This window comes from Gymnoscopelus braueri, assembly GCF_963280865.1.
Source record: "Gymnoscopelus braueri genome assembly, chromosome: 24".
Taxonomy (NCBI): domain Eukaryota; kingdom Metazoa; phylum Chordata; class Actinopteri; order Myctophiformes; family Myctophidae; genus Gymnoscopelus; species Gymnoscopelus braueri.
This window is the reverse complement of record NC_137626.1, coordinates 22,815,872-22,833,633: the sequence shown is the minus strand read 5'-3', so window position 1 is coordinate 22,833,633 and position 17,762 is coordinate 22,815,872. Positions and strand designations below refer to the sequence as shown.

The 17,762-nt window shown below is 41.0% G+C and overlaps 2 protein-coding genes across 3 annotated transcripts in view; both read right to left on the bottom strand.

Annotated features, from left to right (window-relative positions):
- Positions 1–8,788, bottom strand: part of mgat5 (alpha-1,6-mannosylglycoprotein 6-beta-N-acetylglucosaminyltransferase) — a 145,780-nt gene extending 136,992 nt beyond the window's left edge. The window contains exon 1 of one of the 2 annotated variants that reach the window (XM_080422531.1): positions 8,679–8,788. The gene's annotated coding sequence lies outside the window, so the exon portion shown is untranslated. The remainder of the gene's footprint in view (positions 1–8,678) is intronic. The other variant, XM_080422532.1, reaches the window with a different exon arrangement.
- A 2,364-nt stretch (positions 8,789–11,152) lies between these two features.
- clic5a (chloride intracellular channel 5a) overlaps positions 11,153–17,762 on the bottom strand; it is an 8,675-nt gene continuing 2,065 nt past the window's right edge. Inside the window, exons 2-6 of the mRNA XM_080422702.1 lie at positions 16,851–16,960; positions 15,437–15,562; positions 15,208–15,314; positions 14,730–14,911; positions 11,153–13,605 (exon numbers count right to left, since the gene is read on the bottom strand). Of these exons, the coding sequence (XP_080278828.1) occupies positions 13,441–13,605; positions 14,730–14,911; positions 15,208–15,314; positions 15,437–15,562; positions 16,851–16,960 (690 nt within the window). The 3' untranslated portion in view covers positions 11,153–13,440. The remainder of the gene's footprint in view (positions 13,606–14,729; positions 14,912–15,207; positions 15,315–15,436; positions 15,563–16,850; positions 16,961–17,762) is intronic.

The window sequence follows — 17,762 nt, the reverse complement described above, 5'->3', positions numbered from 1 at the left end:
GCAATGCAGTACCTCTTGCAGTGATTAAGGAGGACTGCTGCAATGTGTTATCACTAGGTTGAGGACAGTGGGTTCCAGACTGTCTACCTGTGTCCCTTTTATCCCACTATATGGAGATCTCTGTATCTGTCAGTCCATGTCCCTTTCATGCCCATATATCCCTGATGTCATCAGTATCCGCCTATATATTGGTATGCCCATATATGGGCATATCAGTTGGATCGGCGGTTCTGGACAACAGGATACATGGATGGCCAAGTCCTAATGTGCAATTAGTGAAACAGTGTGAAAGGAGCCCCCCTCCCCACACTAGTGCTGTTTCCTAAACAATTGACACAAATTATGTAAAATTATGTTTTAGTAATTATTGTTCCGCTGTTCTGCATACAGCCACATAGGTGAAGAAAGGCTTTAACCTTTGCTTTTATGAAATATTAGGGTTTTATGGAAGATGCTTTTGAACATAATGCTAGTCTGACCACTTCAAATGCACTTATCTTAAAACAATAACCGAAAATAGGCTATTTTCGCTGTGCAACATGCTTCCATAGAAGACATGCTGGCTTCTATGGAATCCAAACGACTGAAATCAGTCCGGCGACTGAGAACTTGAATCCATGTGGATATCTATGCCTATATATGGACATATCGGTCGGATCGGCGGTTCTGGACAACCGCACTCCCTTGAGTCCTTGCCGATGTGCACGCCGTGTTTGAAGTCGGTCGGTCCCGTACATGCACATGACCATATATGGGCATAGCAGTCAGATCTATGGCTCTGGACACAACCGGATCTCCATATATGCCTATATATGGGCGTATTGGGTTTGTTTATGGTTATCTGAGTAAGAGTGGCCATGGCCCACCCACCTCCCATTAGCCAATTGTAATATAGTATATACTGTATACTTTGACTGACCCTTCACCACTCCCTGCACATACACAGATGTACATAGTGCATACGTGTGTGCACAGACACACAAGCACAAGCTCGTACCACACAGTCTCGCAAAATTGTTTCTTGTGCTTGAGATGAAAGAATTTGCTATATCAGAATTGCTATATCAATCAAACCAGCTGGACCTGCTCCTGGCCTTTACAGTAATAACACAATTTCAATTTCAATTCAATTTCAATCAAAAAGCCTACTCTCGATTCAGGCATATTAGCTAACTATAGACGTATATCAAACCTTCCATTTCTCTCTAAGATCCTTGAGAAAGCAGCCACCAAGCAGTTATGTGACTTTTTCAGGATTCAGAGCACACCATAGCACTGAGATGGCATTAGTGAAAGTTACAAATGACCTCTTGCCTGCATCAGATAACAACCTCCTCTCTGTACTGGTTTTTATCATAAAAGCTTTTTATCATAAAAGCCTGTTAAGCTTCTGTATAAACACTGTACCCTGGGCCTTACTGTGTCACAGTATTTTGAACTTTGTCAATAGACTAATAGCCTTTGACAATATCCTATGAAGACTAATAAATGGAACTGAAAGAAATTACCATGGCATTTACGGTCTTAATTTATAGAAATATCACCATCTATAACTCCTCTGTTTAATTGTATTCTAATTTTCAACAAGCTATTCTCCCAAAGATTACTTATGATCGACCTACTATAGTAAAGTGTGTGTGTGTGTGTGTGTGTGTGTGTGTGTGTGTGTGTGTGTGTGTGTGTGTGTGTGTGTGTGTGTGTGTGTGTGTGTGTGTGTGTGTGTGTGTGTGTGTTCCTATGCTGACACAATGTCCCGGTGAACTATCCTCCATTCAGGACATATTATGTCCTTGAAGGAGGGAATCTCACATTCACTGATGCACTAGGCTCTATGCACGACCCTCTGCAGTGCTTTGCGGTTGAACGCAGTACAGCAGAGTCCTGCAACGGGCCGGGTACCCGCGGATACCCGACGGGTACCCGCGTTTGACGGGTGAAAACGGGTGAAAATTTTACTTTGATAAGATCACGGGTACGGGGACGGGCGGTACTGAACTAATCGCGGGCGGTTATCATTTTATTGTGAAAATCAGAGAGCACTGTTTCCGCCCAAACAACGTAACTTGTGTAACTTAACAGCACAATTGCATGGAGCATGCTGGTCAGTTATCTTAACTCACAAAAACACATTGAACATCCTGTTAAACCTTCAAATTAAAAGTATCTGATGACGTAAACAACGACACATGTGTGCTGCGTAGATGCGCGTTCGCGCGTGGCTTAAGCTCGCTCCTCCGTCTTCACTTGATTTCTGTACAAACCTGACCACTGAATGTAGCGCTGTTGTTGAAGGCTGCTATCTTTTTCAACACACTTTTCAATAGGATTTACATTTTACACGGGTAAACGGGCGGACAACGGGTCGTTTATTTGACGGGCGGGGCGGGTCTGGTTCGTATTTTGAAATTATCACGGGTGACGGGTCGGTCTACGGATCTGAGTATTGACGGGCGGGGCGGGCGCGGGTTCTCAAAATTGGACCCGTGCAGGACTCTGCAGTACAGCTCCCGGACCCATACCAGGCGGTGATGCAACCGGTCAGGATGTGCTCAGTGGTACCTCTGTAAAAAAAGGACCACCGACTTTGGGCCACATGCCAAACTTATTCAGTCACCCGAGGTGAAACTTACACAAATGTAGCTGGTGCGACAGACCGCTGATCTAAGAGTATCCACTACATAGAGATGCCCACCGGTACGTTCTCCTGCTGCTACATCAGCACAGTAATCAGAGCTGCCCCTATGCGTACTGTATTAAGGCAACAGACCATGATAGGCCTACTCTGTGAAAAAAGGAGGGGAAGCTGATCCCCAACATGACAGAGACGATCAAAACACAGGCTGTTATAGCACCCAGTCTCAGTGAGTAGTGGCAACATGTGATGAGTGATGGCTGCTCACATACAGACGCGAATCAAAAGACCCAAAAACCTATTTCCATCCAAAGAGGAGTGCTTTTGAGTAAGAAAAAGCACAAAGAAATGAACAAAGGTCACAGTAGTGGACAGAGATAATAGACAAATGTTTCTTTGCAGAGTTGGGCAATATACATTTTATTTACACTGTCAAATGGGCTGGAGGAATCCATAATGCAAATGTCGCAGGTCAGATATCTCCTGCTGACAGAAATACAATTCTGTATACACACTAAATACTAAAACATGATTTACTAAAACTGGGAAATGTAATTACCAGAGGCTTAGCAGAACAAAGGACAGACCGCAAAAGAAAAATTAGGATCAGCAAACAGAAAGTAAAAAAGACACTGACAAATTTATACTTGATAGATATATTTTGGCTGTTGTCATTATTGCCCAATAAACTTCTTTATTACAAGTCTATTAGATGAAGTACTTAATAAAATAAGCATGACCAAATTTGGCTTGAAATTGAGTTGAGAAAACTCCACAGATTAGCCTACTGTAAATACCTGTTCTGGGGAAGGTCCATGAGACAAGAGGCAGGCTAATGGCACAAAATGGCTTACATGATATCTTGTATAATGGACTAAACTATTAATGGTACAAATACAACACAACCTTTGTATTACAGACATGTGCTATGGAATGGGTACCACAATAGCTAAGGGAGAATACGGTATACTATTATCATTATGCAATGAAACCTACAGTATACACTCCCACACACTACTGTGTGTTCTGCTCGCGGTTTCTCAGATACTTGTAAGTACAAGACCACATGACCAGGGCTCCTGCTCTTTGACCCCCTCACCAGCTCTCACTAAAGTTTACCCTGCCTGCCAGGCATATAGCCCAACTCATGCATTATGAGTCAGTGTGTGTGTGACTGTGTGTGACTGTGTGAGTCTGTGTGAGTCTGTGTGTGTGTGTGTGTGTGTGTGTGTGAGTCTGTGTCTGTGTCTGTGTCTGTGTCTGTGTCTGTGTCTGTGTCTCTGTGTGTGTGTGTGTGTGTGTGTGTGTGTGTGTGTGTGTGTGTGTGTGTGTGTGTGTGTGTGTGTGAGAGACTGTGTGTGTCCACCATCCGGCAACCAGGCATCCACTGGGGCAAGACTGGGCTTTGTGCCCAGGCGCGCAGTGACACTACAGCTGCACGCACAGACACACATAATATAGTCTACAATCACACATGCAGTCATACCCTGTTTTATTCCATAAGCCTAGCCCTCTGTTAGGGGATAAAACACCAATACACCCTTTTTTTCCTCTAACAAGCTCTTCTAGAAGAGGAGCAGCAGCAAAATCTCTCTTCTGCAATTATGACGCGGTCCGATCACATTACAGATCTGTAGAGAGGACTAATTTAGGCACACTTAGGCTTTTACATGACCCTGATGAGTCACTCCCTATTAACTGTTAACTGCCTCCATAACAAGAATGGGAGTAGCAGGGGAGTAGACTTTTCTATCACAGAGTTTACAAAATAAGAATGCATTTTGGTGAAAGTGAAACTTGTCACTTGATTGTTTAGCAGTAAACAGAAACCCTTGTTTGAGAACTTTCAGTAATGTCCAACATGAACTTGAGCCTTTTGCATGACCTCACTAGAGACCTTATACTGTAACTGAGCCTTACCTAACCTCCAATAACAATAAGCTTATCACTAAACCTTACCTCACCTCTCCATTAACATTAAACTTACAACTAAACCTTACCTTACCTAACCTCCAATAACAATACGCTTATAACTAAGCCTTACCTAACCTTCAATAACAATAAGCTTATAACTAAACCTTACCTAATCTCCAATAAAAAAAATCGTATTTATCTTACAACTGAACAACCCCAAATAACAAATTAAACCTTAGCTTGGGTTAGTTTGTGTGGGTGGTTGGGAGGGTGGGAAAGGGATGTAGGGGTGTTGAGTATTTCATAAATTTCAATAAAAATATTGATCCAATAAAATTTAACTTTAGCTAACCTCAATAACAATCTTAACTGAACCTAACTGAACTAAGCTCCTCCAATAACAAGATAATAACTGAACATTACCTAAACTCAAATATCGATAAGCTTATAACTAAACCTTTACTAACCTCCAATAACAATAAGTGAATAACTAAACCTAATTAACTTATCTTATCTTTTCCAATAACTATAAGATCACAACTAAACCTAGTTAACCTAACTAATCGTCTACAAACTAATCGTCTACAACAACAATAAGCTTATAACTAGCTTATAACTGTTTGATCTGGCTGGCGAGGGTGTAGACAACCACGTGTCTCCTCTGATATGATAATAGAGTTACCAGACAGTTTCACTTTGACTATTTTCCCCAGATCTCATCCCTGTGGAACAGGTTTCCTGACCAACCAATAGCAAGGACACAATCCACTGCCAGCTTCCCACCTGCCAACACTGCAAATTCTGTTCATTGAAGCACCCGGCCAAACCGGTGGCACCAGTGCCAGGAATTTAACCCAAACTTCTGTGTGGTGGGCGGTGGAAATGTTTTACCTCTACTCCACCCTGATGCCTTTTTGTGATCACTGATTTTTGAAGATGGGTAATCTTTGACTGCGTATCTTCTTCAGATGGGTAACTGAACTGACTTAATTCAAAAAAGAAAAAGAGTGTGTGTGTGTGTGTGTGTGTGTGTGTGTGTGTGTGTGTGTGTGTGTGTGTGTGTGTGTGTGTGTGTGTGTGTGTGTGTGTGTGTGTGTGTGTGTGTGTGTGTGTGTGATGCAGACACACATCGTGTCTGTTGGCCAAAAGCAGAGACAACAGTACAGGAGCTCTTTAATCACAGAGAGGTTGAATCTTCCACTTCCCTGAGCGTCATCCATCAGTGCAGCCCACTTCTCTACTGATCCCTCCATTGCCGATCCCTCCTTCCCTCGCCACTTCACTGCCTCTGGCCGGCTCTACGGCCGTGCCCAATGACGCGGCAACCCCCACCCGGAACGATTTCTTGCCAGCGGAGCATGCCACCGAAGCAAAGCTCCTTCTCCTCCAGATTTATAATCCCCAGGGGCTCTGGCGAAAAGGCCGCTGAAAGAGCTCTTTATAAAGCCTGGGGGGGTTAGTGGGCAGCTCACCTCACTGGACGGCAAGTCTGCCTGCCCAGCATTAGCTCACAGCCAACGATACAGTCATGAAATCATGGGCGGCATCGAGGATGTTTACGCTTGGTTGGAGCAGACACACAATCATATTAGCTCCCTGTATGATGATTATGACACAAGATGCATCTCCTGTAATCCAATCAGTATGGACACCATAACCTGATTACGCACAGCTACTCATAGCTCAGATTGAAAAGGACTGGCCTACAGTGGAGAGCCGAGTGATTTTGTAACACATGAGAGGCCATTATGAGCCTAAGTAGTAGATGAGATCAATACCACCAGCTTAAGCATGAATTGCTCACATATGGGTTACTGCCGACAATGCAGGAGAACAACTTTTTTGGTCCACTGGTCACAGTGGTATCCCAAAATTCACCAGCCTCTTACACTATTAAAAGCCATAACATAGAGCACAGGGTATTGCATGTAGCATAGAACGGGGCCTCTGAATGTCAATTGTTGCTACATAGACTAATGTAAGATCACATAGACATAGTCTGCCAGTCTATTCACCACCTTGCTGCTTGATTTCATTTGACTGGTAAAGTATTATGTTGCATCGAATCCATAGCCAAAACAAATTGCTGTTGAATAATGATACGCAGAGGATGGAATAATTAAACATATTGAAATTACATCATTTAAAAAAAGGTGCCACTAGCTAGCATGTCAACCGTTTAACCTTGCCACATTCCAAATGAGACACAATTTCCCATGGCCATGACACTGGCCAAAATGCACGAACCAAGCTGATTATACCAAGGTTATCACCTGAACCTGTTCAACTAATGGGGCACAGGTTGTACTGTAGCCTACTGTCTTAAATCTGAGATCCTCAGTTAACAATGTCAATGGTTAGCTACTAACAAACCAGTCTAAAATCTACAACATCAAGGTTATCTAAATTATGGTATCATTGTAAAATTACTGTTTAGCATAATACTTAAGTACAAATTAAAACTACGACCCAATGACCATCCAACATTGCACTAGTCTGTACTGTATGTAGTTACATTTTATAGTGGCACGGCTTGTTTTGTCTGCACTGCACTTCATGTCATGTTCTTGTCCTTGATTGAGATAAAGTGACAGCAAAAGAAAGAGAAAGTCTCTAAGTGATAGTAGAAACTGCTGGGGCTGAAACAAAGGGCAACAAATCCAATGTCACTACACAGTGAAGGGGGATGAAGGAGGCCACTGTCACTGTCAGCAGGATGGCAATAGACTCATTGTAAACAACATAACCACAGAATGAACCCCTATGGGTTCATCGCTGCCTGTTTATTTAGAGAATCTACAGATGAATCCGTGGTGCCCTTTAAAATAGCAAAGAGACCACAGTGTGTGTGTGAGTGTGAGTGTGAGTGTGGGGGTGTGTGTGTGTGTGTGTGTGTGTGTGTGTGTGTGTGTGTGTGTGTGTGTGTGTGTGTGTGTGTGTGTGTGTGTGTGTGTGTGTGTGTGTAATGTGGAGTTGTTAAACAACCTGTTTGTGTCATCATGTTATCATCAGTGGTAGGATAATGACCGTTCTCTGTCGACAACCACAGCAAATGTAATTCCATATAAACAAACATAACGCTAATACATCCATAGCAACATGTATTTTACCTCTGTGACTGTAGTGTAAACCAGTGGTTCTCAACTTTTTCAGGCCGCATTTGGGGACCCCCCACCCTGACAAGCACTTGGAATGTAGGTGTTAGTTGAGTACATTTAGTTGGTTCCACAGATAAATATTGTGAATTATGAAAATAGCTATTAAGCTCAGCTGCTACATTCACAATTTTTGCCTGTTTCTTATATTATTTGACAATTTGGCCAATGTTTGACCAGTTCTTATAGTATAGTTTGTTGATTACTTTTGATGCAGTAATAGTCTTTTTCTTTTAGGTATTAATAAAAAGGTCTTACAAGTTCACCAATTGTCACTTCACTGTCATCTGGGGACCCCGCACCCTCCCAAAATTAAAACTGGGGACTTCGGGATCCCGGGAACCCCAGAACCCCAGAACCAATGGTGTAGACAGCGCTAACTGACGCTATACCGGGGTGGTGGGTGGTGATGATAACAATGGGGACCCTCTGCTCTGCTGGACCCGGGCTCTTAGTCTTGTAGTGTGTTCAGTATAAAGGTTAACGTTAGCGGTTGAATGTTAGCTTCACGTTACAATAACGTTTATAGTAGCACGACGACGGTGTCGCTCGTGCCAAAAAAGAACAGACCTACAAGCTAATCAGGCGACCGTTAACAGTCGCCCGGTAGCTTGTAGGTCTGTTCTTTTCGGCACGAGCGACAGACAGATATGTCTCGCGTGTGGACACTTTTGTTTTTCTCCCAGCTGAAAATAATAATATGTAATTTTCTGACATTCGACGAAGTGTGAATTGTATGTGGAAGTGAAAGCGCCGCCGTCCACGCACATACACACACACACACTGACAACACAACAACACAGCCGCAGTGACAAGTCGCCCACTCCCCCAATATACACACACACATGTACACGCGCGCACACTCACACACGTACAAAATACGACTCAACGCTGCGCCTCAACCTCAACCCTCGTCTTCAGCGTTCGCAATGGAGCCGTTTTATTTATGAAACATAACAACCGTTAATGTGACTTACCCTTTGCGTTGAACGCTGTATTGTATGTATGTCCACACAGACAGGCAGCGGCGAGGAGGTGAATGTCACGGTGTTGTGTGTTGAACACACTGACTGACTGTAGGAGGAGGGATGACGGGAGTCCTGCCTCTCTCTCTCTCTCTCTCCTCGCTCTACCCAGTGCCCACTGAGGGGACCGTGTGCGTGTTAATGCCCCAGGTGAAAACGTAAAATGACACTTGAAAGGGGGGGTTCTCTGGAACGTAGGCTATTCATTGCCAATTTGCCACACACATAATATATCGAATTGTTTCGTTTTATTCTTCATTATTTTATGTATTATGTTTAAATATAATTTACGGGCTTATCCCATCAAGTAGGCCTAATTAATCCATTTTAGACTCAAGGGGGCACCTAAACATTGTGGGCACCTCAGTGTTAAATTGGCAATTTATTTCTCCAAAATGTAAAAAAAAAAAAAAGAAATTAGAATAAATGTAGGCAGTAGGCTGTGCTTTTGAAAAACAATAAAATAATGTTAAGTATTCATGATTTGAACATGCATGGTACATCTTTATCAGACCTTCTTCTTGTTTATGCCCAAAATGACTGGCACCGTTTTGTAACAATTTGTAGCAATTGTAGAAATATAAGGCCTTAAATGTCTTGATTATATGTGTTTGGCCCCCCGTTTATAAAATAATCGTAGGCCTAAATGTAAATAAATACATATAAAATGGTGCCCAGAGTTTTCAGGTGCCCTCTAATCAGGCTGCATATGATATAGGCTATCTATCAATTATGTCAGGGAATACGTTGCAAAATGCTTCCATTATTTGTATTAACTTTTCTATTATACTATGGCCAAAAAGCTGGGGGAAAAAACAGCTTAAATCAGCTTAGAGTCTGAGCAGGACAATGGTTGTGTGAGGTGGTGAGCCAGTTGCACCAGTTGCCAGGTTGCCAGCCAGTTGCATAAGTCCCTATGGGCCTGGTCGACTGAGCTTGGCAAAGCGGGTGGAACTGGTCGACCAGCCTGCCTGATCATCATTCTCGGTCTAATTATAATTATAATTATAATTATAATTATAATTATAATTATAATTAATGAATTAATGAATTAATGAATTAATAAATGAATTAATTTATTATTTTGTTTTATTTTATTTTTATTCAGCAGAGAATATGTGAATGTCAGTTTTAAACATGGCATATTATATTTGCCATGCAGTGTGATTACCGACCTGACCATATTGCACAAGTGACAACAAATGGGACTCTCCCTAACATGATGCCCATCCGATGATTTCCGTGCAGCGCTGTACTCCCATGGCAAACTCTTTGTGTTTGCTGCCATCTGCTGGTCAAAATATCACCACAACGCAGCAACATAATTTTTGTAAAGAATAGGCTAATGCAGTGGTTCTCAACCTGTGGGTTGGGACCCACAGGGGGCTCTCCACATGATTTTGGGGGGTCCCCATATGACAGTGAAGTGACAATTTAAGGACTTTTAAGAACTTTTTACTGCCTCAAAAAAAAAAGAAGGAAAGAAATAAAAGGAAAAAAGTCCAATACTGCATACAAAAGTAATCAACAAACTATACTATAAAAACTGGTCAAACATTGGCCAATTTGTCAAATAATATAAGAAAGGCTCGCAACGCGAGGCATTGTGAGCTTGTAGATCTACCATTTTCACAATATTTATCTATGGAACCGAGTCAGACTAAATGTAATGCCTCAACTCCTACAATTCCAAGTGCTTGTCAGGGTGTGAGGTCCCCAGTTCAAATATGATTATTTTGGGGGGTCACGGCCTGAAAAGGTTGAGAACCACTGGGCTACAAAATCTCACATGGAATGTTGTATTATATTCAATATTAGCAACGGTGGACAGTAACTAAGTACTGGAGTACTGTACCCAAGTAAGAGAGTAGGCTGTTTGAACTTTACTTGAGTATGGGTTTTAAGCATTTTGGAATGCATATTAATTTGGGGGTCCTTTCTTGACATGAAAAAGTTTGAGAACCAACATTGTAGTAGGAACCATGGAAAACAGTAAAGATTATGATATGAAACACATTGTCTCAAATATTAATTTAAAACATTTACCATGATTTAACAGTATGAATATAGCCTACCTCTGAGTCTGTTATACAGTTTAGCAATTCAGGTAGGCCTACTTTTATAGTCGTTGCAGGTGCAATGACAATTAAAGATTGCAAATGAGTAAATGCACACATTAAAGAAATAGAAAAGAAAAATACCTGCATGAATAATTGTGGATTTTAGTCATTTTCAAGGCACACTGCTAGACTGCAGCGCAAGGCAACGCTCTCTACTGGTTAAATTGGGGGACTGCAACTACCCAAATACAGACAGACCTCTGATATTGGTTCCTTCCATTCCTTCAGTGTTGAATCCCATCACTCAAGCTCAATGTCTGAGAAAATAGATTTAATATTTAAATAAGAGCATACACACTGGTTCAAAGGTTCAAATCATCACAGAGAACATGAACAGTTTACAATCATTTACAGACATGACATTCACATCATTTTCATAGTTATACATGAATGAGATCACACTGTCATGACTTCTTAAGGTACACAAAATCCTCTGACAAGATTAACTGTTATCGTTCATATTCGCATTATGCAGTCCATTACTCTATACAGACAAATAGGTTTGAAGGCAGATGAGAGCTTGATTCTCACTAAGGCACTCATTGAATTAGAATTACATTCATATTAATGTATGATAAGAAGAATGTGCCATAGAGCCCAAAAAACTAAAAATCCCATTTTAAAATATGGGGGGGAAAAGGCAATAAGTATAACATGAACACTTAAAATATTGTGGGCAAAATCTACCGGTATCTGAAACATATTTATGAAAATGAGTTTCCAGGGAGCAAAATCTATTTTCAAATGCATTTATGGAGCAATTTTTTTTGTATAATGAATCATACTGTATATGTGAAATGTATTTCTATGTTCCTTCAGGCACCTTTATTCTTTTGTAATCTTGGTTCTTTGATGTCATGTTGGGAAATGACCAGCCATTTTTATGATGGGATGTTCTTTATGAGGTTTAATGTGCCAATGTACTGTATGAGGTCAGCCTTGTGCCCTCAAACCAGCACAGTTTGTTCATAAAGTACTCTGTTTTATTGATACTTTTTATGAGACAGCCAAGCATGAGTTGTATCTTGAGGCTGTAAAGGTTTGTTCAGATTATACTTAATAAATTGGGGTAATATACACCCACATTTGATTGGTAAAGGAAAGTCCCCCCCCCCCCCCAACAAACAAAAAACAATATTTATTCATTTACAAGTCATCAACTATTCTAGAAAGTGCATAAGTCAAAAATATTTGACGGGTGAAATGTTTTCTTTTAAGATATGGGACAAATCTTTACATCTACAAATAGACTTGATACACAGTTAATACCACAGTGGTCATAATACAGAGCACTATGAACTAATAAACATACAGATAGAAATCCCTTTGGCCGAGAGACATTCTTGAATTTCCCAGCAATGATTGATGTACCCTGCAATACACAAACACTGCTTACAATCTGACAGAGTTTCACTAAAGGCAAAAAGCAAAAACATGTCAAATAATTAAATACAGCTTATTGAATCCCATTCTTGACTTTAAAATGATATTTGAGAAGAGCACGAGACATGATATTAATTATGTGGCAGTAAAGTAGTAATACTTGTCAATATTAGATTAAAGCAAGTTTCATATTTGCATCAAATCCACATATAAGCATGTATACTGTAATGTTACGTTTTACAGAAATTTCAGATCAATTTTTCTCCAGAGATGTGTGGAAAATAAAGTTGTAATGCTTGTTTGAAGACAGTTCCACTCTACAATCTTTGTACAAAGTCTATATGTACTTCAAACAACAGGACCGTATCTGACAGCCGAGATATTTTACAACATTTGAAACTCTTCCAATATCTTTGCTAGAGCTTGGTCCAATATAATGATTGTTGATCCCTTGAAGAATTTGATCTAATCTTCCACATGGCTTATCATCTCTGGGGTGTTGCCCTGAGTTTCAGGAATGTCTCTCTCCAAGGCTTTACTTTGAGAGAGCATTCGGTACGCACACTTCCATGGGAGACCAGTTATTAGGATTAATTTCCAGCATATCTGACCTACAGTCGGAATCCAGTATTGCCAGTGACATTCAGCACCAACTCACCAAAAGGCTAACATATCAGATAGACCACGGACACAGAATCTGCTAAAAAACAGGTCTACTTTCTTGCATTTGTATATCTAATAGAACTTGAAGTAGGGTTTTAACCACTTAAACCCAATAGCATCCCTATTGGGGGAACAGTCTGCGAAAATAGCCAATCTACAAGCTCTGAGCTTGTACATTTTCGCAGAAGAGGTGTCGAGGGAAAAAAGAGAAAACCAAGTTCAAGGCAAAACCCGGTCATCTAATATTAGTTTACTAAGCATAGAGGCTTTAAGTGGTTAAAGCTATGGCTGTGACTGAAATCAGTCTACATTCCCTAAGTTGCTTTGCCCAAATCAGGCGAATCTATAAAGGGCACTGATTGCAAGAAAGATCACACAAATAACTGAATTGAATTTGAAGTTATAAAAAAAGAAAAAAAAAGATTACATAGTTTACGACATAATAGTGCATTAAAATGTAATAAGGAAGGCATTTCAGTCACAGCCTATGGTTCCAATGCAAATGGAAGAGAATGGTCTAATGCTTAATTGGTTAGACTTGGATGCGATCACTTGCCCAGACGCTTGGCTACGTCCTTATAGGCCAGTTCGACCTCCACATCGGCAGCACAGGTGTTGGTGAACTCATCGCGACGGTATGCGTTCTCCAGGTAACGCAACACCCCTCGTAATTCAGATGGGATGTCATAGTTGCGGTATTTCTTGGAAACCACCTAGTAATCCCAGGGGGAAAATAACAATATTACTGACAACAAATGTACAGAATGTTTCAAATGCACCATACATACATTTTCACTGTGTTTCAATAAAAAGTTTCACCTAAAGTCCATAACATTATAACATTATGTGCATTATATGCCCACTCCTTTTAGGTGGGGTGGCGAGCTACTCTCTACCGTTCCTGCTCCTATTACGTAGCAGGAAGGGCAGAGACAGATGTTTAAATACAGGGTTGGCAGCTGTATTGCCATCTACATTAAGACATTAGGTTGGCAGCAGACACAACCAGTGTTGTGCCAAGATTTGACTTCCCCCTTCCTCTATTAGCGTGTAATACCTTCTTTGTTAGAACTCAACTTGTTATTCTTGACAATATCCAATGAATATCTTATGTAAATTGTCTGTCATTGATATAAATATCATTATTTTCGGAAGTTTTCCAATTTGATCTGGTCAACTGCAAGAACCAGGCTCTCTAACCACCTAAGCACCGCTACACTCCTCCACCAGCTCTACCTACACCAACAGAAGAAGATTACTGTAGGTTCTAACAGCTGTACACACTGACCTCAACACCCACCTTTCCAAGCCACCCTTACCTGCCTGTGGTCCTCCCTAGACCTGCTACATTTCTCCACTAGCTCAACACTGACCTCCACAGCAACCCCACCACATATCTCTACCCGTGCACCCTAGCCCAGCTACACTCCTCACCCAGCTCCACCTACACCACCAGTAGACATAAACGTTCTGACAACTGCACACTGATCTCCACAGCCACACTCTACCCACCGAAGGTGCACCGTAGCCCGCTACAGTCCTTCCCCAAATGAGTCCTGTCTTTCCAAGGGAAGAACCAGGCTCTTTACCCCGCTTACGTTGAACCCTACTCCCACTGCGCAACGGAGTGGAGACATTTTTAACAGGCTACATAATGTTTTTGTGTCATACACTTTTAAACACATAAAACTGCGCCTGAAATCATCTGACGACATGAAACGAAACAGAACTAAATTAAATCCAGTTAACAATTTCATTCATTAGATTAAATGGACAGCAAATGAAATCTGTCCATTTAATCCAACTAACTTTGACCTCCTGACGATAGACAGCTCACCTTGAGCACGTGAAGTTTGGGCAGCAGGTTGCAGTCGGCCAGCGTGAGATCATCTCCGTCCAAGAACTTGCGCATGGACCCTCCCTCGGGGACATGGCGTCCCCCCTGGAGCTCCTCAGGCAGAGGACTCAGCAGGTATTCATCCAGCTTAGACAGAGCCTTGTTCAGACTCTTCTCCAAAGCTGACAGGATCAAGCAGGTGCAGAGATAGATCCACACACACACACACACACACACACACACACACACACACACACACACACACACACACACACACACACACACACACACACACACACACACACACACACACACGCAGACAAAGATGCACAGTGCACACACCCAGACAGAGAGAGAAGCTATGAATTCATGATTCTGAATAATTATTCTGATTTTATTTATTTTTTAAGTTTGGAAATTGATTAACTAACGTGTACACCAAACAAACATTACACCAAAACAAACATCTGTACCCAACCTTTATTTTTGTCTGGTCTGGTGTTTTTCACGTAGGCTGAGAATTTGGCAAATATGTCATTTCCTGCTGTGTTGGAGTCGCGGTTCTTTGTTCCGAGTTTAGGATACCTGGAAATAGAAGTGCAGTTTTTGCAGTCTTGTGTATGTACTCCATAGTGTTTATGCGTTTATATTTATTTTTATACGTATAATGTGTGTTTGTGTGCGTGTGTGTGCTAAGGTGCTCCTACTTCGGTGGGGCCAGCATCTCTTCCAAGTACTCCTCTATCTTGTTGACGTCGGTGTGGACCTCGCCTTGGAAAGTGAGGAAGGGAGGGTTGGTCCCCGGCGCCAGGTTGTGAAGGTCCGCTGGCTTCCTGTGGGATCATGGTGACATGACACCTTTACCTGTCATTCTTTAGCATTTTGCTCTTACATCATTCTCTTGTCTATCCCTGTGACTTGCGATGTTTTGATTGTGTAGCCTATTTGTTTGTACCGGTGTTCAATGACGTAGCAGGGCAGGCCAAAAAGGATGAGGGAGCAAACTCTACTCGGGCTGATTTCACTGATTAACATCCCTTCATCCAGAGAAAGGAGAACTAATCAGTAAAATTGGTTGGTGTAGTGTTTGGTTGGAATGAAAACATGCACATGGGGGCTGTGCTACTTAAAAAATGCAGTAAATTGCAGCAGAGCTTGTGCTTTTTACATAGACTTAACCATTATGATGTGAACTGTTGGATTTTACAACTGTTTTGCACATTAGCACTTCAGAGTGTTTTATCTTTCAGTCCTATCTGTGTGTTTGGTAACATGCACAAACAGGACCAAGCCAGGCTGCAACAACAAATCAGGATAGCAGGGGAAAAAACATTGGCATAGAACGAGAAAAACACTGAACTTAAACTCGACAACATTCTATACTATACGGATAGTTCCCATCCCATTCACTCCAAATTCAGTCGCAGCAGCTAACTGACCGGGAGAACGAGAAAAACAACAACATGCAGGTTTAAATAAACAAACGATTTAACTGCTCACTTGCACATTTGCACATTATAACAAATGTGATTATGAAGTGCCAGTGATGAACTGATTAACTGTTTTTATTTGATTTTATTGTTTTACTCTGTCTCAGTATGATTTAATGTGTCTTTGCTGCAATCTTACTGTGGTTCTATGGTTTTATTATGGGTTTTATGGTGTTTTTAAGTCTGGAGCACTGGACCAAATGAATTTCTCTGTGTGCCATAATAAAGTTGATCTGAAGTCCCAAGTCTGAAGTTGACCTTAAACAGCATATAATTAGACACAATGGATGTATTGTTTTAATTCTATTCTATTTCTTATTTTATATACCCACAGTATATGTGGTTTTTATTCAGTGTGTATCCAACCCAACCAGTCTAAATGTTAATTATGTGCCAGGTTTTATGATGAGAATTTGGTCAGTTGTGATTAACATCATACTGATAATCATGAGCATTGGCTTCAACCTACCTGTAGAGTTGAAGTGGGCTCAATTATTATTGTTTTGAAATATACATTTTTATTTACTTTCATTTGGAGTTTGATTTCAATTTAGTTTTGGTTTGTTAAGTGTGTGTGTGTGTGTGTGTGTGTGTGTGTGTGTGTGTGTGTGTGTGTGTGTGTGTGTGGTACCTCTTTAGATCCACAGTGGTGACATTGAAGACGACCCCTTTGAGCCAGAGTATCATGAAGATACGCTGAGAGAACGGACAGTTACCAATGCTCTCCCCATCACTCCCTGCCTGCGCACACACACACACACACACACACACACACACACACACACACACACACACACACACACACACACACACACACACACACACACACACACACACACACACACACACACACACACACACACACACACACACACACACAACGACACACGCAAATGCATAAATAATTTAAATACATCGAAATTCAGAAGTGTGAAAAGCCTCCTACACAGTGGAAGACTACACACGCTAACATCCACACCACAACAATACGACACACAATGTTACAGGACACAATCTTATGTCCCAACCAGTGGTGGAAAGTAACTAAGCACATTTAGTGAAGTACTGTACTTAAGTAGAATTTTGAGGTATTTGTACTTTACTTGAGTATTTTTTAATTTCCAATACTTTTACTTCTACTCCACTATATCTCAGAGGCAAATGTTTTACTTTTACTCCGCTACAATTATTTGAAATCTTTAGTTATTAGTTACTTAGGTAGATTCTAAGTAACAAGCTCACAATGCGTCGCGATGCGACACATTGTGAGCTTGTAGATCTGCTATTTTCAAAAGATGTTTATACATTTGAAAACTTGAATTAGGACATTCTGCATAATGAGTACTTTTACTTTTGGTACTTTAAGTACATTTTGGTACCAATACTTTTGTACTTTTACTCAAGTACATTTTGAATTCCGGACTTTTACTTGTAACTTGTACACATATATATTCCTAGTCCTACAAATCAAATTCTATTGTATCCCATCAATGAAAGAAATACACGTGCTACAGTATCTCTATAGCTCGATAGCTTCTGATCA